General features: G+C 40.6%; 1 protein-coding gene across 3 annotated transcripts in view; it reads left to right on the forward strand.

Moving 5' to 3' along the window:
* Positions 1-5,737: 5,737 nt before the first annotated feature.
* Positions 5,738-24,209, forward strand: part of UBP1 (upstream binding protein 1) — a 40,783-nt gene continuing 22,311 nt past the window's right edge. For all 3 annotated transcript variants that reach the window (XM_065627454.1, XM_065627455.1, XM_065627456.1), the window contains exons 1-3: positions 5,738-6,360; positions 15,534-15,685; positions 22,095-22,171. In XM_065627454.1, coding sequence (XP_065483526.1) covers positions 6,248-6,360; positions 15,534-15,685; positions 22,095-22,171 — 342 coding nt within the window. In that variant the 5' untranslated portion in view covers positions 5,738-6,247. The remainder of the gene's footprint in view (positions 6,361-15,533; positions 15,686-22,094; positions 22,172-24,209) is intronic.

Raw genomic sequence — 24,209 nt, forward strand, 5'->3', positions numbered from 1 at the left:
TAGGGGGGGAGGGGAGTGTTTCTAAATAATAATTATAATGCTATAGCACATAAGAATACAGACTGCAGAGACTTTGCTAATTCATAAGTTCAAGCCTTCAAATAGAGCTGGTGATCACAGACCCTTTGAGAATCCTCGGCGCAGTACAGTCACCACAGTGGAGATTTATTTTACTATAGCTCCACAATTTTCACAAACCATGCCACCACACATCTGTGCTCTTAACAGTGAAAGGAACATTTTATTGCTTAATACGTCATTCACAGATGTGTTAATTTTTTGTTTCTTTTTCAAATTACATTCACAGCCTGTTGATAAAAATCTGTTTATATGAAGTAATACAGACTTACAAATACCTTGATTTTTGACGTCTACTTTATCTGCTAAAGCTCAGCTGACCTGCAGGATCAGGACATTGGGCTGCTTGTCGTATCGGTCCAGGCATGCTGGCTAAATGCTTTGCATTGAAATTCTGATGCAATATATAGCTTATTGCATCAGCACATTCCTATAAGCTATGAACCTGCTTTACCTCTTCATGACTTAAATATTACTTGTGTACAGTATTCAAATTTTTCTTATAATTAAAAATGATTATGCTTTGGCAAGAGCTAAGCTCATAGATTCTAGATAATCGTGATGTTAACTGAGTTCCAATTTATAATGTGGTTCACCCTCTGTATTAAACTTCAGCTTATTACTTTTTTTGCCAAATACAATGTATGTAAACATAAGTGTTCAATCATCTACCTTGATATGGCTTTTCTTATGTTCATAGTCTCACACCTATTACTGTATCACGACATTACTTCTGCTCTTGTAGGATTTTTGAGTGGCATGTTTTTATTAGAAATGTGTGAAGATTTAGGTTTAAAAAAAGAAAAGGAATTTGGGCTATATTTGGGTCCCGAAGTATGAAATTAAGGGAACTGCAGAGAAATTTTGTAAAATTGGTCCATTTCAGTACAAAGGTTCAGGGCAATTTGAAATTTAGATTGGCTAACCCAAGTATGTAGCAAACACAGTGCCATTTCTATTGACTCAAGCAGTCAACCTGAAATGAAGAATGGGCGCTGGAGTTCCCTGATGCAATCCTGTTCACAAGTGACGTGCACAGTTCCCAGTGCAAAACGAACAACATGAGAAAGCGAGGATGGCAACTGACACCTCAGGTCCCCTCATCTTCAGCCTCCATTCAGTCTAGAGGGGGTATGTCCCCTCCGAGCTTTTCTCAGGCCCGTGCTCTCTCAGGTTCTTGTCTTTCTTCATTGCTTCCCAGTATTTGCCTCTGTTTCCCTGCCCCTTATCTAAAAATCCGCCATTCGAGTCCCTCTGAAGTTACTCTTCCCGCACACTTTTAAGCATCTACCTTCAGGTTTGGCCAGCAGCATGCATCTATCTGCGTTTTAGTGTTGAAATACAACATAGCTGGGAAACTTCCATAAATTAAGGGATGTGTACGGGAGCTAACGAGATCAGCCCTTGAGGCCCGTTACCATAAGCAGAAAGAACACAAACCAGTTCAGGCTCTAGGCTTCGGTCTGGGTCATAATCATCAAGTTCCTTGGCTCTGCCTTCAGTGCTTCATCCTTTAGTGAAGCACCAGACTTCAGTCCCACATCTGGACATCAGTAAGACTCAGAGAAACAGCCATCGACTTCAGGGGAGGACACCTGTCAGCATTAGTGAACAGGAGATGGAAAAAGAAGTGTCCCAGGATCCCTTGTCCCACATCCCTGTAGAACTGTACTCAGAACACATTTATGCAGGTATTTTGCAAGATTTGGCTCCCATTGCATACCCTGTTACATCAAGTCTCCAAGTCCAGTTGGTGGGTCTGGTGACAGGGTTATGCAGAAGTGGAATGGCAGGGACACAGGGAATGTCACCTCTGACAAGTTAGGCTTGTGGACGTGACTGCTCAGAGGGTGAGAGAAGCAATTTGAGATCTCAAAATGCTTAACTCCTGTTTTAGGCAATTCCACCAGGCAGGTAGAAAGTTTTGAATGCTTTTCATATAGGCAGAGCTTGGGAGAAAGCCAAGGAGGGAAGTCGTATAATTCTGTAAAGTGTGCAGAGCCTTCTCTGTCCTGTAGCCTCTGCTCTCAGCCTTACTGATAAGCAAATATTTACAATTTAGGCACAAATTCTGCAATCTCATCCTCAAAAAAGGCTCATGTGCCTAACTTGTGGGGCTCTGTATGGGGCTTATAGGGCCTATGTTGCAGAATAGGAATTTTATTAGGAAAAGAGCATTGAAAATGTACCATATGTGCATAATATGTGGATTTTCAATGGTTCCTATTTGATTAAACCCACTCTAGTTTTCTGTAGAATACAGACAGCATAAAAAATGTAACAATTTTTCCAGACAAGACTGTTTGTTGGTCATAAAGAATAACTTCACTTTTGCAATAGAAAACAGTATTCTTTATTTACTTAGTCTTTAAAACAGCTTGAACTTGACTCTACTTACCCTGAGTATAAGGCAAATATGTAAGTTTAGCAACAAATCATCCCCGAAATTAAGATTAAAAATTAAAAAAGCTAGGAGAGCAGCTACCATTCATACTGCAATATGCAGAATGTCAACTGTAGGCATTAAAAAAGTAATAAGGCTAGTTTAAAAACTGACAAATATAACAGAAAAACGATCATTTTTAGGGTTTGTTTGTAATCACTATCTGCCTAAAGATATTTTTAAACTATTTTGGCAGAAGTTGAGAACACTACTTCATAATAACAAAAACTAGAGAGCTGAGTACTTGAGCTGATTTGCAGTGAAGCTACAACTCCAGACGCTGGAGCAGGGTAGATCTGGCTGGAAAGCGGAGTTTGTGTGCAGTGCTGATCCATGGCAGATCATCTGAGAACAGGACCGATCAAGGAACCTGCCCCAAAGAAAGCAAACACATCGCAGGCCTGTAATTTAAAAATGACCAAAAAACCACCAAACCTTTCCAGAAAACTTGTTGTAAATTAGCCAGAGATGCAAATACTGCTAAAGATATGCAATGTAATATCCATAATTTGATAGAAAAAGGCATTTTGTGGCCTAAAATAGCTAAAGATAACATCTTCAGAAATGCTGACAGTCAGTTTGCTTACCATCGACAAGCTTTACCCACCTTTTAAAGACTGAACTGCAAGAGGATGGGTCTTACTGTATGCACTCAAGATACCCTCAGCAGGGGTTGGAATTTATTGCAGAAGAAAACAATCCCCAGTATAAAAATAATCATTTTATGATCCTGTAACTGCTGTGCAGCTATGTTAAGTACAGTAAGCAGATAAACCAGTTTTGCTATGCATAAATCAAATTGCATCTGGCTTCTCTGGTCTGGCATCCTGTCTTATCTCTGTCAGAAGTAGAAAATGCACTGCTTTCCACAAACCATCGCTTCCTTTTGTATCATTTGCAAAAGTGTTTTTTTAGTGCTATTTATACTATTTTATTTGTATAAAGTCCAGTTTAGGTCTACAAATGTCTGCTTAGAGTAAGGTTTGAGTTCTCAATTAAAACTCTGTAATTCTTCTAGGATAGGAGTTTAACCTTTGTAGCGATTACTGGAGTATGCTAAACACTGCCTGCTAATATATTAACTGGACCATAAACATCCCATAATAGTCACTGAAATTAATTAATGCCATCATTTGTGTTGTTATCCACCTTCAGGAGTGCTAACAAATATTCCCATCACAATAATAAATTAATGAATTCAGGGTATCATCTTGTCAAGCTTAAAAGAATTGTTTTGGCTGTGGAAGTTTCAGTTCTTCTTGCTAAAAGGTGTAACTTGGAAGCTTGTGGCTGTGTTAGTCACTTGTCCACAAGCCTGTGCTCTCTTCAGAATTTCCCTTTTTTAAGCTTCCTCTTACAGGTAGGTGAATTGATGCACCCACAGACAGGCAGAGAACTCTTACAGTATTTACAGCAGCTAAAATACCAACACCATTTTCTGGAGAAGCTGGCAGTTGAATCTCAACTTATAAATTGCCTTTAAAAATCATAAATCATGGTCCCTGTGCTTCTCTCTAGCTTTGAAGAGGTTGTACGTACACTTGGAAGAACAGCTCGTATTTTGTTAATAATTAATGAAGTTAATGCCTTCCTCACCTGTATCTTTTGAAAAACTTGTCCAATTGCACTTAACGTATGTAACTACATGAAAAAATATATTCTACAGTCTCAACACTTTTCTGTAGTTTGCTCACTGGGCGTATCATTTTAATGAAACTTCTCATGAATTTATTTAACAATCCTCTGAACTGTTAACATTTTGAAGTTTTTATGAGAACCCTTCTTTACGTGAAGTCATGTGTAACTTACCCTATGAGCACCCCTTCATTGGACTAAGTATTTTATGACCATAGGCATCAGGGCTAAAATCTAAACCCCTGGCAGTTCCAGTTCTTCACTGCATCCCTCCCAGGCTTCTCCAAATTCAGTAAGAATTATTTATTAAAATCTTTGCTGCCTCTTGGATCCTGTCCTTGGAGAGTATAAAATAATAACAGCATAAAATCAAGCTACATTACTAATTTTTACGAAATATAAATTCATATTCCAGAAAGAGGAATTTGACGCTACCTGAATATATCTGGATTTAACTTGGTTTGTTCCTATTAAAAGACAGAAAGGCAGACTTAGTGCACCTCAGAACCTACAAAAGGGGCTTCAGTTGCTACGAAATGGCCCAAGAAACCAATCCAAGGCCAGAAAGAAACAGAGGAGATCATAGAAAGTCCTGAGTTGGAAGGGACCCACAAGGATCATCGAGTCCAAGTCCTGTCTCTGCACAGGACAACCCTGCAGTTCACACCATGTGTCTGAGGGCCTTGTCCAGTCTCTTCCCTAACACTGTCAGGCTTGGGGCCGTGACACCTCCCTGGGGAGCCTGTTCTAATGAATACTAATTGTTATTATTAGAATTAATACTATTAATACTAATAATACTAGTAATTAATAACAACTATTAGTAACGAATACTAAGCAAAGAAAATTCTGTACGGGCAGTGCACTTTTCACCTTACCACAGGGTGGACGCCGTTTAACCTGAAGACGCCATTAACAGATCTACTTGCCGTCTGTCCCTTTACAGCAGCTTCCCTCTAGCGACTCGGCGATAAAAGGGTTCAGACCCTGTACGTTCCACCATTTCTAGGTGAGCCCCGCCCGCACTTGAACTCGCTTTTCTTCTAACAAGCTGGAGGCTTGAAGGCCCGGGTGTTCCTCCCATGAAATAGAGCGTATTTATAGTGTGTGTTAGGTAGCGCAGGAGACATAAAACGTTAGGTATTTTCGCGCCCGCAGGGTCTGTCTTCTGTCCCTCCACCCACAGTACTGGCGACCGTCAGTCTGCTGGCAGGGCTCCACTTCCGTTTTCCCCCACTTCCGTTTCCGGGGGGGGTGCTCCCAGCATGCCGCGGTGCTGCGGGGGGCGGGGGAGGAAGCGCGCCGCCGCGGTGCACGACGGAACCCTCCGGCCCTGGGGCGGGGCTCCGGGGGCTGTCACCCGGTGACGTCGCCTCACGTGAGGAGGTGGCCGCTCATTGGCTAAGCTTTCCCCTCACCCTTCCCCGCCCTCCTGTGGTTGGGCTCTCTGGAGGAGGCCGGCCAATCGGCGGCCCCCGCGCGGGAAAGCCCAGCCCCGGCAGCCACTCAGGGGGTGGAAGTAGCCGCCATGTTGGCGTGAGCGGCGGCGCTGCGCGCGAGTAGGGGCACGCCGGGGCGGCGCGCGGCTCCCGCGGGGAGGCCCCAGGGGCGGCCGTTACAGCCGCGTGCGGCGGGTGCCCGCGCTGCCGCCGCCGCCGCCTCCCCCCCGCCCCCCCCGGTGAATGATGCGGCGGGAGGCGCCGCTGGGCTGGGTCGGAGCTCGGGCGGTGGCAGAAGCAGCGGCGGCCCTGGGCAGCGTCCGGTCGGTGGCGGCGGGGAAGGGCGCGGCGGAGGAGCAAGAGGAGGCGGCGGCCGCCCGGTCCCCAGCCCCCCGCGGCGGCCGGGCGAGCGCAGGATGCTGAGAGCGACCCCGCGCCCTGGTCGCGCCGCGGGGAAAGGGCCCCCCCAGGGCTGAACGCGGACCCCCTCCCTTGCCCCCTCGCACCCCGCACGTTTCCCCCTTCCCCCGCCTCCTCCAGCCCTTCGGCCTCTCCCGGCGCCGCCTCCCGGTGGAGCAGCGGCGGCGGCTCCGGGGCTGAGCGGCCCCTCCCCGTCCGGCTCCTCCCGCGGGAGCGCGGGGGGCGGTGGAAGATGGCGTGGGTGCTGAAGATGGATGAAGTGATCGAGTCCGGGCTGGTGCACGATTTCGACGCCAGCCTCTCCGGCATCGGGCAGGAGCTGGGAGCCGGTGCCTACAGCATGAGGTAACTCCTCGCCCGGGCTGGGGGGGGGGCGGTCAGGGGAGCGCTGAGCGCCGCCTCCGCACCGGCCCCCTCGGGCCGCCCTGCCCGTGCTGCTGGGCAGGGAGCGCGGGAAGGAGCCGGGGCTTCCCCCCTTTCCTTCCTTTCCACCCTCCTCCTTTTTTTAATTCCTCCAGAGGAGCGCGCACGTGGCGGCGGCCGGCCCGGGGTCTCCCGGTAGCCGCTCCCGCCGCCTCTGCCCCGGTAGCGGCTGCCGCCCGCTCCTCACGGCGGGAGGGGCCGCCCCCTCCCTCCGCTGGCAGCCGGCCTGCTGCTCGGGCTCTTGCCCTGAATGTATCGCCTCCGCGGTAAAAATGGCATTTCTCGGTCCTCTAGGCTGCGTAACGGGACCCCGTGTGTCAGACGATAATCATCTTCTTCTTCTTCGGCGAATATAATTCTGGTTCATAATAAACAACAGCTGCTTTCTCTAACGTTTAGAAAAACGTTCCTTCTCGTTGTGGTAGTTAATAGGCCAGTAGTGTGGTTGTACTTTAATCAGCCTCTTTATTCCTTCATATTTCGGTGTAGTATGTGTCTTTAGTGACGTTTGCCTTTTTTTTTTCTTTTCCTGCCATGTAGCTCTGTTCTTAATCAACTTGGCAGTTTCTTTCTGTTTTGATAGTTTTCCAGGTTTTACAGTAAAAGTGTTGAAATAGCATTTGTGTGTGCTTTTTCAAAGTTAAGATAAAACTATGCTTGTTTGAAATACGTGTATTTTACCTCAGTTATGGGCATAAAGTGTAGATTCCTGAGTGACTTATTAGCATGAAGAGGGGAAACTGCTTTGGAGGCATTAGGAGACATTTTAGTTTGAGGTTTTTGACAGGATTAGGCAGTATTTTGAGAGTCTGGAGAAGAAAAAACACTGGAATTTGATAGTTTTGGTGGCCTAGCCTACGTGGAAGACACGTTTGCTCGGGGTTACCTGAAACTTTAAAGCCACCACAAGTTTTGGCTGTTATAGATATATATTTTAAGCAGTACTTCCCAGGTGAAGTGTTGGAATGGTAGTATATTTGTTCAAAGTTATAAATGAGAGTTTCAGCTGAATTGAAATTATGACCCTTTTGCTAGTGTTTGGGATTGTGAGCTTGGCAGTTTTATGGTGGGATATGTATTTGATGGAGTTTTTGTGGGGGGTTTGATTTTTTTTTTTTTTTTTAAATTAAAAATAACTTTGAGAACTTGGCATTTCAGGGAACAAGGTGATTCACCTCTCTTCATGAGAATACTCCTGATTTTATATTCAGCTCGTCTGGATTTTATTCCACACTAATATTATTTGTAAGTTTAACCTCTGAACGCACAAAGGGATCACCTTTTTGCATTTAGTGTTTGAGCGGCCAAGACTCAGTGATTTCAGCAAGTATGTTACTTATTTTATGTGTTGCTCATATTTCTCCTTTAGGGAAATCATGGCTTTTTAAGTGATGTGAGAGGGGAAAACTAAGACAAGTGGTGTAGCATGAAGACTGAAGGTGTTCATTGTCACTGTTTTGTGTGCCAGTAGAAGCTAATTACTTGTCACTTCTTAAAAAAAGTGGTAGAAGAAAAAGAAATATTGTCCAGAGGAGAATGCTAGGAGAGCTCCCCAAGCTATATGCCCCTGCATTTTATTAGGAAGACCTGCACATAAACTTTTTACCTATTAGGGTGGTATGTAACGTAGTTGCTGCTTCCTGAAGTTGACAATCAGTCAGTGCCCTGAAGTTGAATATATGGCATGACTCCTGTGTTTATTCTTATTAAAAAATCTGCTCATATCCATTGTCCAGTAACTGTACTTTCTTTAAAAGGAAGCCGACTGGACAAAATTTCTCTGCAGTTTCACATGGTTTTAAATAGTTCTCAAAATTTTCATAAAGTTTTGAAGCCTAGTTTTTCTGATTGCTGTTCTAATGTCTTCTGATACCTATAAACACAAAATTCAATTCAATTGATAGTAATTATTGTCAGATGTGTCGACCCCCTCAGAAACCTACCTAAAAACGTAGTACCTTTAGTGACAGTGACTTTTGAGTATCACAGTTAACTTCAGTTGGTAATGGTGCTGTTGTAAAGATTTAAGACTGTCACAGTGTTTTCTTACAAATTCGTCATAATATCTATCCTAACACAGCAAGAATAGTGTAATTTTTGGGACCATTGATTGTTGCTACGAACTGTTAAAAAATGGAGACTTGCATTGAAAAGATAAGTTTCAGGAAGTGCCTGCCATTTCTTTAGCAGATTCCATTTTTCATGTAGTAAATTATTTGATTAATTGATTTAAATTAAGCTAAATGAGCATTAATATAAGGGCAAGTACCTTACTGATTGAATTTTTATGTGTAATTTGGAAGCTTAGTATATGGATTTGTTTCACTGCTTGCAAATCAGATGGTATTTGTAGTGTTAAAACTGAAGTATGTCATTGGGGAACTTGATGATGATTTAAGTTGCTATTTTGGTATGTATTCTTAGATTAAAACCTGAGGTTTATTAAACTAAATTGAAAAAGATGACTCTTGGTTCTGAAGTGGGAAAGTCTATACAAAAGACTGTATGAAAATACATCCAGACAATCCTCCATTTTTTGGAGAATCAGGTCGGTTTGGCTCTGCCGCATCTCCCAAACACTTGCAGTGTCTTTGGAGAATGGAGCTGGCTGCTGCCTTGGTTGAAAAGATCAGAGCAGTCAGTCGTGCTTCCTTACTGGGCTGCCAGAGCCTGGGATGGTGAGGGAACTTTGTGTGGCAGCTCTCTTCCAAAGTTTAGGCTAAAGTAACCACAAAGGTGGTCTGTTAGGATTTGGGGAACCATTGTCTTACTGTAGAACTTACAGCTTTGTTTTCAAGGGGAGAAGAGAGGGAAGGTGTTGTCTTATAACAACTTTTGGGTCCCTGACAAACTTTTTTTTTTTGGCTTCTGATGAACATGATACAGTCACGACAGTTACTGTTTTAACTTCATAGTCGCTGTGCAAAAATTAAAAGAAATGAAGTTATCTTATTCAGGGCCTGTTTTCTTTGTGGCTACTGTTACTTTCTGACAGACAAAATGACTGTTTATGCTTCCCCTGATGGATCTCACGCTTTTGAGAATGTGCTACTGTCTGTGTTGGGTTTTTTTAAGAGGAGTGCTTACTTAAGGTATCCTCAAATTTTTCCTTTTCTATTTTAAGCTCTACACAGTATTTTCTGCAGAATATATTAAAGTTTCTGTTGCAGTGGTCTGATCTATTTTTATGTATTACACTGTAGGAAAAAAAAATCACTAACATCTAGAATCTGTGAAATGAAATTTTATGTACTGATTAGAATTGGACCTTGATTCTTTGTGCACACTCGCAAATATGTAAATACCTGTTAGGAAATTGACATTTAAGGAGAGAGACAATCCACAAACCTAAACCTCTTCCCATTGTTACCACAGATAAAACATGTTGAAAAATAAACCTCATGTTCTAGATCATTGACATTGTTTTGTGTGGACTTGTTGGTTTTTTTGTTTTGTTTTTGTCTTCCAGTTGAATGTGTGACTATGTTTCAAGATGTCAAGCAGACCAGTTAAATTCTTAAGGGAAAGATTCTTCTCTGTTCCCCTGTCACCTCCCATGGTGGATGGATGTGCAGGACTGAGAGTGGGGCAGCAGCTTACCCTGATTTACGCTTTCTGTGTTACTCCCGCTTAGGAGCAATCTGTACTGTAGCTGCTGCACATCAGAGCATCTGCTGGACATCTCTGTGTCGGAGGAGTAGATGGAGAACTGGGGATTTGTCATTGTGAACAAATACTATTTTTACAACTTTTCCTTGGTACCTTCAAGAGCTTAGGAAGATGCAGGTTTTAATGATTAGAGTTTTGTTCTTTCTTTCATTGGTTGCTTTTTGCATTTTGTGCCAGGCTTGCAATAAGTTGAGGCCTTTTAGCCAGTTTCTATATGATGAGTTCTAGGAATTCCAGTAACGGCATTACATTTGTTGTAGCTGTTTTCTCATTCATGTTGCACTTGACAATTGCTTCAGAGAAAGTATTTCCCAGCAGCTACTTCCAGGGGTTTCATCCTGCAGCAGACTTGCGTTTTGTGGATAGAGCGAAAGTGTTAAGAAGTATCAGCTCTCCCTTTCCCTTACATTTTCCTGTGACTTGTTGAGGCCTCTTAACAGTGCAGAGCTTGGCTTTGAGATCATAACTCTAATTCAAAAATGGCTTGAGAAACATTTTTCTCAAGGTGTTTGTCCTTGTAAACCACGCTGTAAAGTTTCAAAAGACCTGAATGTTCTTGAATGCTTTAGTACTCACACCCAAAAGTATACAATCCAGAAGACAGATAAGACAGATGATTGATGGAATGCCACTTTGAATTTTGATCACATACTAGTTCCTGTTCTTGTAAGGACAGGAGGTTCTTCATTTATCTTGTGACCCTGTTATTATTCGGCAGGTTTGTGGGGTTAAGTGCATCAGAAAAAGTGTTGGGGAAAAAGGTTTTAAATTTGGAAGGAAGGTGATTTTGTAACTGACACACACTTCACAAGCATGTGAAAAGGATAACTTACATTTTTATTGGTCTTTTTGTACTATGCTCATGTAGGCTACATAACATAGGGTAGCTTATCACATGTGATCCATCCCGCTGGATGCTTTGGTTCAAGTGTTAACATGCACCTTGCTCCCTTTTCTAAGCTTTCCTGCTCTTGTATGGTGAAGTTTCATTTATGCACTTCTTCTGTAGCATATCTTGCCAAGATTGGGTGTTGGAGATGTGCTTACTGCCTGCTTTTGGTGTGTAATGAAGACTGTTTGTTTGGTTTTTTTCTGGGAAAATTTTCTCCTCCCTCTAGGAAGAAAGAATGCTTTCTTTTGAATGCTTTAGATAATGAATTACAAGGGACTGAGATAAGACTTTTCTTACTGGAGCTAATAACTTCAAAAATTTGGTCTCAGAGTTCCTTCCATCAGGAGAGTAAACCTTGATAGGTCAAGAAGTCTTAACAAAAGATGCTACTTCTCCTTCAAAACATTGCTAGTCCAAAGTTCACTTAGATGAGACAAGTGAAGTAAGCTAGTCTTACTTCACAAGATAAAAAGTTATTAGTGGCAGAAATAGAACAGAATCGGTCTCTTGAAGCTCTTTCCTCCTGCAGCCTGAAATAATTTCAACGGTAGCTATTTTGGAAAACTTATTTTTCCTCCATCTGGGCAACTCTGCCAGTGGGTGCTTCAGTTTAGGTGAGAGTTACTTTGCTGTGTTAAGTAGTCTGAGCAAAGCTGGCAGTAGAAGTGCATGTCAGTAATCTGCATTGGGCCAGCACAAATCGCATTTCACCAGGTGAGCAGGAAAATGACTAAAGGATGCTACAGTAGACATAAACATGGAGGCTGCCAGTGATTTACTGAGGGGCAGATAATTTGCACTGCCAGGCTTTGGCTCGTTATAAATGCAGAAATTGTGTCTGGGGTCTGAGGAAGAAAAGTGAGAACTGAGGAGGCTGACCTGCTCTCCTGTGTGCTTTTGTTGTTGTTGTTGGGTCTTATAATAGACTCAGTATAAAATTAGAGGTGGTAAAACTACTGTTATTTAGGATCTCTGTAGTTTATAGGAACATGATTTACATAATAGCATATATTATATGCAGTTTATTACTTACGAGATACTGTTATTCAGTTTAAGAGGACTATTATAAATACTAAATTTCTGTTCCTTATTGGTTTCCTACTCTGAATTGTGAGTATAACTGGCACCTTTTCTTCAGCTGTGCTGTGAGCAATGAGTTTTATGTTGTAGAAAATGCTTGTCACTGTGAAATTTAGATGGTCCCTATTTGAACTAATGTAAGGATAAACAATAGGGGAGTTTGGCTTCAGAGAACTGTGAGGAATGTATTCTTGTGTTTCTCAAAGCTGCATGTTCCTAAGGATTTCCTCCCTATGTAAATTTAGACATTAGCAATTTCTTACCTGATTCCTATATCCTTGTTGCTGCCAGTCATGATGAGGGAAATGGGCTTAATTCATTATGCCTGCCCTCAAGTTCTGTTTGGGGGGTTTCTCTGCAGTAAGATATTTATCACCCGCTTTTACCACCCTCAGTTGTGTAAGTGTGTGTTGGTCCATGGTATGTATGAACTGATAGAGATCCCAGCATGGCTCAGAAAAATGTTTTGTAGAGGGGAAGAGTAGGGAGGGAGCAGCTCACCTGGCAGAATTCTTTATGCCGGTACTGCCCAGAAGACCTTTTGTGTTGCTGAACCGTGGGTTCACGGGTATCAAATAAAACGAGTCATCCTCTGTTGCTGTACAGTGATGACCGAAGGGTAGATCAGTCACTTCGTAGCAGCTTCCTTGTTGAAAGTCAGAAAAGATACATCACTTTTTTTTTTAAAAAAAAAGAAATTAATAGGTGGTTCTAAATCATTTAACACTTCTTTATCACTGACACTTTAAAATCTTAAATACTTTATTTATACCTCATTGGTTTTTTTTTTTCCTTAATTGCCTGCAGCTTTTATCTGTTTTTAGATGGGAATGGGTGTATGTGAAAACAGTGACATTTCATTTCTTATGAGGGACCAAATCAAAATGTTATTTAAAGATGGTCTAGGGAGAAGTTTTAAATTGCATTGGTTTCTCTTTGCCTTTGATGTGTACTACTACCCAGAAGACTTTAATTTAGAAGAAAAATCTATGGTTTTATCAGGGAAAAATAGATGAATATTCTTACACTTGCCATGTGCTACTTGCTGGAGGTTTTTTTTTTTTTTAACGGTGGCATTTAAGAATGCACATTATGCTCTGTTTTACAACTAAATTATAGGGTTAGGAAGTTGGATATATACATATTTTTTTCTTTCCTCCTTCCACAGTGGCAGTTAGTCATTACCACTTCAGAAGTATTAGCAAAAGCAGGTTTAAAGCTGGCTGAATTTGTCTTGCATTTGTATTGGTTGGCTTCCAGTGCCTTGTCTATTAATTTAACTAGTTCATTAACCATGGCACATGTTCTTAAGCCAGAACAGATGCATTTTTTGTCTTTAGGTAGTGGGTGGAAAATGAAGGCTTGAAATACATTTTTTCATAAAAACAAAAAATACTTCTCTTTTTAATCTTGCGCGTTATATGAAAGCAAGTGCTGCAGAACTTAGTCGAGAGTTATGGGTCACTTATTTGGTGTGATACTATGCGTGTCATCTTTGTTGCACTTCGACTCTTATGTGTGTATTTTAAACATTATTATTGTTTCCCTGTTCTTTCCATTTTAAAGTCCCTCTTCATAAAAACAGTAATTGGTGTTTTAAGGGCCAAAGTGTGTGCAGAGTATGGGTTCCAAGTGTCGAAGTCCTGTCTCAGGAGGATGCTTCTCTCAGCTTGTTGCAGTGCTCCCTCTTGTGTTGGGCTGCCCTTTTGACTGACACCAAGGTATCAAGCATCTAGTTGTTTCCTCTGAGTCATCCTCAAGTTGCAGTCCACCAGTCTATGAAATTTTCTGTCCTACCTCTGGATGTAATGCTCCTTTTGTCTGTATTTAAGAGTGCCTGCTTCTCCTAAGTGGTATTTCACATTATCCTTTTAGTAACTATTAAAAGAATACAGCCTCCTCAAGGCCCTGCTTTGGAGAGCTGGCATCAGAAGTAGCTAAGGTAGCGTTCAGCAGATGTGTACGGCTTTTTTGGACAGTATCCTGCCTTGTCCTGCTTTTCATGCCTGTTTGTAGCATCTCCTGTGGTTTCTTCCTAGTGGAAAGGAAACTGTATGGGTGTCGTCTTTTGGTCTTTTTAAATTCTAGTTGTTGGGGAGGGACTCTACAGTCTCTACAAGGTATAGACAAACTACTTAGACTATTCATAAGTATTTCCTCTTTCAGGTTGATATAGCTTCTGCCAGGTAGCCAGCTGAGTGGAATATGATGTGGCTGGTTTTTACTGTATGCGGCACATACTCTGGAAGAAAAACTGGGGTGCCCCAGCTGCACTCCTCATACCTAGTACTTAGACCAAGTCTAGACTATAACTTTCTGTGACACAAAAACACTGGCTGTAATTTCACTTTTTAAACTTTTTTATGATACTTTTTTTTTTTTTTTGGTTTTCCAGATATGAGCTGGCATTCAAGAGAAACTACAGAGTTCTCTTTAAATAAAGCAGGCCCTCACAGAAAAGAGGAACAACAAAAAAATGATTTTACTTGAAAAATTTTAGGGTACAAAGTGTAGTGTAATATAGATGAGACATTTATAATTCTTTTACAAAAATATATTAAATCTATGTGATCAATGCAAGAGAAAACATACATGTAGATTAAAACCTGAATCAACAGGTGAGGTTGTGTGAGAAATCTTACTTCAGTTTAGATACTAATTTTCAAGGAAATTTCCATGGATCTGCAGATAAGAATTGAACAAAAATGCGGTGCTAGAAAAATACTAGCTTTGACCAGAACTCACTGATCTCTTTGAAGTTTTATTTATGAAGAATTACTGTAAACAAGGAAAATGAATCTATTGCTAATACAGAATATTTAATTGTGTAGAAAGCAGGCGTGTTTCTGGTTGTGGTGAAGCCATCTCTCTTACCGTGACCTGTGGACAGCATGGATTGCTCTTTACTGATCAGAAACTTGCCAGTTCCAGAGTTTTTTCTAGTGGTCTTATGCCTCTTAAGTGAAGTAAATCTTGGTATATACTTTCTATAACTTACGTTTTGTGAATCTGCTGCTTAATCATTTTTGTGCTATTTAGTGTGCTAGAGCCTAAGAAAAGTTAAGATTGAAAATTAATAGGTTAGCTATAATTATACTTTGGGGAATATATTATTTTGAAGAAGAAAGTAAATGCATTGCTCTTAGCTGCATGTGTATTAGGCAAGTTTGCCTGTGTTGATAGGTGAGTAGTTAAGAGTAAACGGAGTCAAAGACTGAAGATTAAGTTTTGAGAAGATCAGCAGAACTTTATTTGTTGTCTGCTTAGGTCCCAGAGCATTGTTTATGTATCCTAGCCTAAAATTTTGGTGGTTTGGATTCTGCTCACACTGGTTTCACTAATAAACTCAAAGTGACACTGTGTTTTTTTTAATTCACAAAAAACTTTTTTTTTCTTTAACTTCAGCCAAAACAGGGCCAACAGTCTCACAAATTTATTTGTTTATTCTTTTCAGCGATGTTTTGGCACTGCCTATCTTCAAACAGGAAGATTCCAGCCTTCCACAAGAAAATGAGACCAAACATCCACCCTTCCAGTATGTTATGTGTGCTGCAACATCCCCAGCAGTAAAATTATATGATGAAACTCTTACGTATTTGAATCAAGGTTGGTATGCATATGTTGCAGGCATAACTACAGTGAATGCAGCTTGTGGTGCGAGTCTAAACCTGAAATTGTATTTCATGTTTTTATATATGTGGGTACATCTAAAATAAGTGCATGTCAAAAATGAGGTTGGATACCATACTAGTGGTCTTGTTTTGTCCAACTTGCAGACTCATAGTCTGTTATAACTTCCCCTTTAGAGTCTGGTGCATTGTGTGTTTTTTTTGTTGTTGTTTGGTTCTGTCCTGTTCTGTGTGGTATGCCTCTCTGTCCTCCACCTTCCCCAATAAAATCAAGCCAACAGAGCTTTTAGGAGACCAGCTTCAGGTAGTAATAGCTTAACATGTAAGACGACTTTTCCATTCCTGTTTAAACTTGATGGACAACAGCAAGTTAATTGGATGATTTTGCATAAGATACAAACATCTCCAGAAAGCGATAATAAATGTTAAAATGTCAATCCCTAAACACAAGTGTTGCACAACAGAGGACACTGTAATCACTCTCAAATTAACTATACATACCTGCCCACAACAGTATTATGTTTGAAACATACAAGTGCAGCTACCTTTGTAGTTACCTATGGAGTTTGTGTGTATTTCACTATTGTCTCTCTACATTTATGAAAAGGTCCCTTCCTACCCAAACTATTTTATGATTCATGTGAGTCTTGGTGTTTTTTCTTCATAGCCTGTGGTTGATTTGCATGAAAATTTGTTTTTCCTTCTCCAGAGGGCACTGACTGCTGGGTGATAAAATCTGAATGTCGTCATTCCCATGTGATAAAACCTCCCTCACGTCTGGAAATGACATTGGTGTCTTAAGTTTAATCAGCTAGTATTCTGAACTCAAAACCATTTATCATTTGTTTTGGATCGTATCAACGCCACCTCCCCTGACTCTAATGCTCTAGGATCACTGTTTCTAGATTTAGTTGTGGTTTTTCTTTTCTTTGTGGACTTCAACACAACATCTCTCAAAAGGTAGCACTGTAATTAGAAGACACAGTCCTGCAGCATAGTTTGTGTGAAAAATACAAACAATTTTAAAAAATTATGTTCACCATTTCTTTTCCATATCCTACCATGTTTTGGTACGATTAATCTTAGCTCATGAGCTTATCTGAGCATGTATTGCTTTAGTGGGCTGTTTGCTGGAGGACACAGGTAAAAGTATGTATTGGTGAATTTTCCTTGGTCTTTGCAAGCTATTTAACCTATTAATTGATTTATTAGGTTGTAGAATTTGTATGTTTTACGTGTGTGTTTTCTTGATAGGATGCCCTTTTTGCCTAAGTTGAAATGCTTCTAGTACGATGTGAGCTTCTGGTGATGCATTTCACACCTGTGTACTGGGGCCCTAAAATCTGTGAGAGCAGATTGTATCTAATTTGATACTGTCATGATGAGAAAGCATCATTTTCAACTTTCTGTGTGAATAAAGCTGCTAAGTGCTTCGTCTTGCAGTATCCAGTCTATCTAAATATGCTTTAAACATTACTTGACTTTTCTACTAATGAGAATAATAGAAGTTCTTTAAGTGATTTGTAGTCTTAGAAACATGTGGTCGCATAGTTCAGCCATTTGCTTAGTAAGGTTTATTTTGTAACACTTCTTGTACCTTCAGTGCTCTCTTCAGGAGAAAACAGTACAATTACGGCAAAGTGCTGGACCAGCAAGATGCTTTGTACTGTCTCAAAAATTTAAGTTTTATATACTTTTTACTCTGTAGAAATATACTTTGTTTTCTTCAGTGCCAGGATCCAACCTCCCTGACCAAACATGTAGCCTGAAGGCCAGCTCAGTGTACTAGCCAACCAGGACAGGGTGACAAACTGAAGGAAGAAAGCATTTGCTATCTCTGCCTTGAGAAGAGCTTGCCATTTAAGTGACAGCATCTGAAGTGACTCAAATTGTTTAATATTTCCTTGAAAATATCTTTTAATGTAAAGATTTCTTTTGGAAAGAAGTTTTGCTGGTTTTCAATGTCCAACTTTTCCTGCTGTTGAAAAATGAAGGCATTGGTATATCTTTTTTCTAAATAAATATGGAAAAAAAACACTTGGCCAACTTTCCTTCTGTGTTAATGCTTCAGGCAGAAAGGCAGTTAAGGTTAAGACTTAAAAAAATGCCCTATTAGCTGTTGGTACAAACCATATATATTTATTTATAAAAAAACTCTTGGGATAGTTTTGAGAGATGACATCTTTCATACTGAAGCTAGTTCAAACTAGCTTCACTAGCTAGATTCAAACTAGTTCTTGTTGTGTTGTGGTTTGCAACACTGAGCTGTACTGATAGATCTGTTTGTGTAATGAGATGGATTAAGTCCTCTAGAACAAGAATAATTTTAGTCCTGGTCACTTCATTTATCTGGTTTTTAGTTTGGCCCTGTTATCAGGCAGTGTCTTGCCTTAAATAATTTTCAAGAGGTTTGTGAGTAGAGAATACCATAGAGAGCTAAGACCCTCTTGAATTTCATCAGCAGTTGTCTTGGTGTACTGGATTGGGAATGCCAGAAGCAATGGGAACATTTGCCCTCTCTGTTAAGCTGTGGTGACATTTCCTAAGGCAATACTTAAACAAGCCCAGACTTTACCCTCTGTCAGTAAGTATTTTAATTGGAATACCTAAGAGCCTTGTTCAGAGTTCAGGGAGCATCTGAATGATGCTCTCAGTCATATGGTTTAGTTTTAGATAGTCCTATGAGGAGCAGGGAGTTGGACTCTATCCTTATGGGTCACTTCCAACTTGAGATATTCTATGAGCTAATGGAATATTTAAACTGATTAGGTTTCCAGCTGAAGCTGATTTGAGATGTTCAGGTCTTGGAGGGATGATGGTTGGTTGTTCAGGGGTTTGCAGGGTTCTTACTAACTGTAAAATCTGCTAAATGAGTCCATTGAGAATGCATATCAGAGTTGTAGGACAATGTTTTGAGTTGGCTGCTGCTCAACTAGATGTATATCAAATAGTAAAAGTGGTATGGAAGGGAACTGCTTTTAAAGGAGAAGCGTCTGTTAAGTTGGTTTACACAGTGCAGCTGGGCTTGTAGTTCTGTGAATGCAAAGAACTGCTTGGGAGAGACGGGATCCACCTCAGTAAGGGGGGCAAAGACACTTTTGCCAGCAGAGTGGCCCACAGAGACATGATGGGATGGCTTGCATAAGTGGAGTGTTACAATGGAAGGATACTGGCATTTTAGGAAAAGCAGGGCAAGAAGATAAGGAAGGGGGAGTTGCCCTTTTCATGGGAGAACAGCTGAAATGTCTAGAGCTCTGCTTAGGGATGGGTGATGAGCCAACTGAGAGCTTATGGGTGAGGATTAAAGAGCAGAATAATATGGGTGACCTTGTAGTAGGTGTCTGCCATAGGCCACCTGACCATGAAGAACAAGTAGATGAGGCCTTCTACAAAGAGTTAGAAGTAGCCTCACAGTCACAAGATGTGGTCCTCATAGGAGGACTTAAGCTACCCTTGATGTCTGGTGGAGGGACAACACAGAAGGGCGTGAGCAATCCAGGAAGTTCCTGGAGAACATTAATGACAACTTCCTGACACAAATGACAGAGGAGCCAATGAGGAGAGGTGCTCTGCTATACCTCTTATAATAAGGAGAGGCTCATTGAGGATGTGAATGTTGAAGGCAGCCTTAGCTGCTGTGACCATGAGATGGTGGAGTTCAGGATCCTGAGAAGAGGGAGCAGGACAGGAAAACAAGATCACATCGCTGGACTACAGGAGAGCATACTGCCCTCTTCAGTGATGATCTTGGTAGAGTCCCATGGGATAAGGTCCTGGAGGGAAGAGCAGCCCAAGAAAGTTGGTTAATATTCAAGGATTGCCTCTTCCAGTATCAAGAGCAGTGGTTCCCAATGAGCAGAAAGTTGGGCAAAAATGCCAAGAGGCCCGCATGGATGGGCAAGGAGCTTCTGGCGAAATTCAAACACAAAAGTAGGCATACAGAAGGTGGAAGCAGAGGCAGGTAGCCTGGAAGGAATACAGAGGCACTGTCCAAGCATGCAGAGATACAGTCAGTCAGGCTGAAGTGTGAGTAGAATTGAATCTGGTGAGGAGTGTCAAAGACAGCAAGATGAGCTTCTGTAAGTACGTAAGTAGCAAAAGAAAGACTACAGAAATTGTGCTGCCCCTGCTCAAGAGGGTAGCGGGGAGGGTGACACCGGACATGGAAAAGTCCGAAGTACTGAATGCATTCTTCACCTCACTCTTCACTAGCATCACTGGTCTTCTGGAATCCCAGGCCCTAGAGATCAGGGGGAAGGTCTGGGGCAAGGAATATGTGTACCCTTGGTGGAAGAGGAACAGGTCAGGTGGTACTTAAGCAAACTGGACATACATAAATCCATGAGTCCTGATGGGATGCACCCATGAGTGCTGAGGGAGCTGGCAGATGTCATTGCGAAGCCACTCTTGATAGTCTTTGAGCGATCACTGTGACTAGAAGAGGTGCCCAAGGACTATGGGAAAGCAAACGTTGTGCTGATCTAAAAAAGGAGGACCAAGGGAACTACTGGTCAGCCTCACCTCCATCCCTGGGAGGATGACGAGAGTAACTAATCCTGGGAGCAAATTCCAGGCGTATGACGGACAAGAAGGTCATCAGGAGTAGTCAGCATAGATATGTCCTATTTGATGAATGAGGGAAGACTAGCTCACTGTAGCATCATGTTTGATACCAGAACAGAGGTTTAGTTGGAAAGATAATCAACTGAACTGTGTTGAAGAAAGAAGCATAAGTTCTACAGAATTATTTAATTTAGTATTCATTATTTCATTTGATTCAATGTACAGATGTAGAATATTTAATTAAAAGTGTATTTCAGATAACAATCTTAAGCATTGCAGTAACTAAAACAGGTGGCTGCATATGAATGGAGAATTGAGAGTTCCTCACAGAGGGACCTAATAACACTATTAAATACTGAGTAAAATGGGACTCCGGAAGAGTTTTAAGTACCAGCACAGGAAAATCCTGTATTTCTAGATAGTGTCCAGGTTAGCTAAAAAAAAAAAAGCCAAGGGGAAGTCACACTTGTCCAACTTGATAAACTTCTGTGATGAAATGGCCGGCTTGGTAGACAAGAGTAGAGCACTAGGTATTTTGTACCTGAAAAGATTAGCAACACTTGCTGAGCAAGCAATCAAAATGTTTTTTGTTGGTGTTTTTGTTTGTTTCTTTTTGCACACCTTTCAAAATAATAGCGAAAGAGAGCAGAGATCTGTTTGCAAAAGTTTTATTAATAGTGCTAGATTAAACAAAAAACCCCTTGATGCTGTCTGTAAATGGAGATGGAATTACATGTTATATCTCCATATGAGTAAAGTAACACTGGTAATTAAACAAATCTCATTGACAGGAAAAAAAAAAAATCTCTCCTGTTAAATATAGGAGGAGCAATGATCTCTTGCTTTACTCAGTTGCACTAGGTACATTCATTTAATATTTATACATATTTGTCAGCAGTGATCAAATGCTGCTGGGGTAAAGAAAGCCTGTACATGTGTATATACAGAAAGGTATTAATTGTGTTACATAAAAAAGCCCAGACAGTCCATAGTTGGAGGTAACATCAGTCTATGAAGCAGTGAAAGGAGTTGAAGAAATCTTATTCGCAGGGTATGACAGCTGAACCTTTACCTTGTGGGGCAAGCTGATAAATATCTTTTAAAAGTAGTAAATACTAGAGCATAAAGGTAGTTTGGAGGGTAATGTAGAAGGTAATGTGATTGTTCTGCACTTGATCTTAGTGAATCTCTTGAAATCTATTTTGTCCTGTATTTTAATTAAGGAAATGTGATTTCGCAAATGAATATGTGTTGCTCACCTTGGAAGAAAAAAATAAATCCCTGTAGTTCAAATAAATTACTTTGAGCTTTTTCTCATTTGAAGTACAAGAGTTCCTCAAATTCACTGGAAAGACAGGTTTGCTCATACCTGTGTGAAATCACCAGTAAGTAGCTCTTTTAAAGGCTTAGTTCTGAAATGATACAAAGCCCACGAATGACACAAAGGCAACAGCTACATGGGCAAAATTAGACATGGGAGAGTAGTATGTATGTTGTATGAAGAGTACAAAAACTTTGCGAGATTATGTTTCTGAAGACCAGTTTATGGTTCTCAGTATGTGGCCTTTGATCAGTTTCAAAAATAAAATAATTCAGCTTTGAAGGTATCTGCAGTTTTAAAGTGGGACCAAAAAGTTTAATTTTGTTTCATTAATTCCTGTGTTATGAAGTGAACCTTGTTATAAAAATCTCTTGAACAGAAGTTGCAGGTACTGATTCTGGTGTACTGTGTATGAACCAGAAGGTAATTCAGGTACATTAAACATGAAATACCTTTGTGCTCTGACTCTTCTACTGATAACAAACCTTTTTTCTCTTTAAAGGTCAGTCCTATGAAATACGAATGCTAGATAATCGGAAAGCTGGAGACATACCAGAGATCAACGGAAAACTGGTGAAGGTGAGCTGAAGTTCTCTAGATAGTGTTACCAACAAACTTCTGCTGGTTGCATATGAAAAGAGTAGTTTTTAACCTTTTATTGTACTCTGACTCAGAGGGAGGTGGACCAGCTCATCTAACCAATAAAGAGAATACGCATGGTGGACCTAATGCCTAGTTTTGTTGCTTTATTTCAGGTTTACTTCAAATTAAAAGAATATACATGTATGCATTTTCATCTTTATGAATGGGTTGGTTGATTTAATGTAATTTTAGATAACTAAAAGTGAGCTAATCACTTTTATGTACCCTTTATGAGGTCTGCAGTCTGATCTATTTTAAGATGAGATGAATCTCCATTAAATGTGCTGGTGTCTTTCTGCGAAGTAAAAGGAAGCTGTGGTAGCAATGATCTCAAATTTAGATATCTAAAGTTAGGTGAGAGAAATCCAATCCAGAGACTGCACATTTTATGGATTTTTTTTTTTCCCGTTGTCACTAGATATGCATTCAGAATGACCATTGACCAGTGATATTTTTAATATGAATATGAAGAATATGAATAGCCAGTGCATAGAGTCCTTGTGTGTAGTGAAGACTGAATTATTTTATGCAAAGCTTAAGATACCTAGTTGTCTGTGGATTTGTAGCCAGCATCTTCTGAGCCATTTCATTTTCCATTTTAAGTAATTAGGAGATGCATAAGGAAGCTAGAGGATCATTTAGAAAGCAGTGGAGGTATTATGAGCATATTTCTTAATAGGTGTTATGGACGACAAATTGAGCCAACCTGTGTTTTTTGCAACAGTGGAATATTGGCACATAGGGGACATGTCTATAGCAAAACCCATCTCTAATTTTGCTGCTTCTCAAGCAGTTTGTTCCATACCTGAGCTCCTGTTCCTAATTCCAGATTTGTCTCTTCTTATACTTTAGTGTTAGCAGAAGGTACTGTGAATCTGAACTATTGCATGAAATATAAGAATGAGATAGACTGAAAAATGCCCGATTCCTGGTATTTAAGGTGGGAAGGTGGAATTTTCTTATAAGCATCTGACAGTTTTACTAAATTTAAAAAAAAATCTTATTCATGCCTTGGGGAAGAAGGAAAAATAATTCAGTTAAAGTCACTTTGACAGTGGTACCGATAAGTACATCAGAACAGTGTGCCTGTGGGAGGCTGGTTCTTCACCTGTCAACGTGGGGCTATATAATTCGTGAACTTTGGCTGGCTTTTGTATATTCCTGTGGCTTGTTCTTATTTGTCTGTGGGATTTGAGGAAGTGTTAAGCACAGGTATAAAACTGATTTGCGAGTTCTGTAATTAAACCTTTTACAATCTGTTACGTTCGCTTGCTGTAATAAGCATGTTGACTATTTTGCCCGCTTCGGTGCTGTTTCCTTGTAACTTTGCAGAATCTCTCTGCTGTAATTTTATAGGTTCATGTTGGTGATGAGCCATTTCATAGGTAGAATAGGTAAAAGCAGTGTAAAAGTTTACACCAGTAAATTTTATCATAGTAAGGCATTGTAATGCAGCATCAATAAATTTTCCATTTTGGGCACTTAAATGCTGGAATCCCAGTACTTCAACAAAGAAAACATTTCCTGGTGGTGGAGGTGGCAGCAGGTATTTCCAAACTTGCTAATTTGCAGTGAAAAAGGAGCGGTATGTTTACGCATTGTGCACATGGGCTTTCCGGTTTTGATATAAAACCGAGGAAATGCATTGTATCTGGGGAAGGCACTTCATTTAAAAGTTCTTGAGGGTTTTTTTTAACGCTTTTATCCACTGTTAATACAAGTAAGACTGTAGACTAATGGGAAAAAATGAACCTTTCAAAATTTTGTCTACGTTTTGTTTGTTCGGTAGCAAGTCATGTCTGCAGTTTTTCTTCCTGTCTGTATAACTTTGTATGTGCATTCATGCTGCAGAATGGATACCTTTCTTTAAGATGACTAAGAGCACAGTTGTAGCAGAACTGGTCACATAAGTAGGTATTGTTGGCTAGTTGTTCCTAACTGAATAAAGTTAATCATACTGTAGTATTTTTAGATT

Source organism: Caloenas nicobarica, chromosome 2, assembly GCF_036013445.1.
Source record: "Caloenas nicobarica isolate bCalNic1 chromosome 2, bCalNic1.hap1, whole genome shotgun sequence".
NCBI classification, from domain to species: Eukaryota; Metazoa; Chordata; class Aves; order Columbiformes; family Columbidae; genus Caloenas; species Caloenas nicobarica.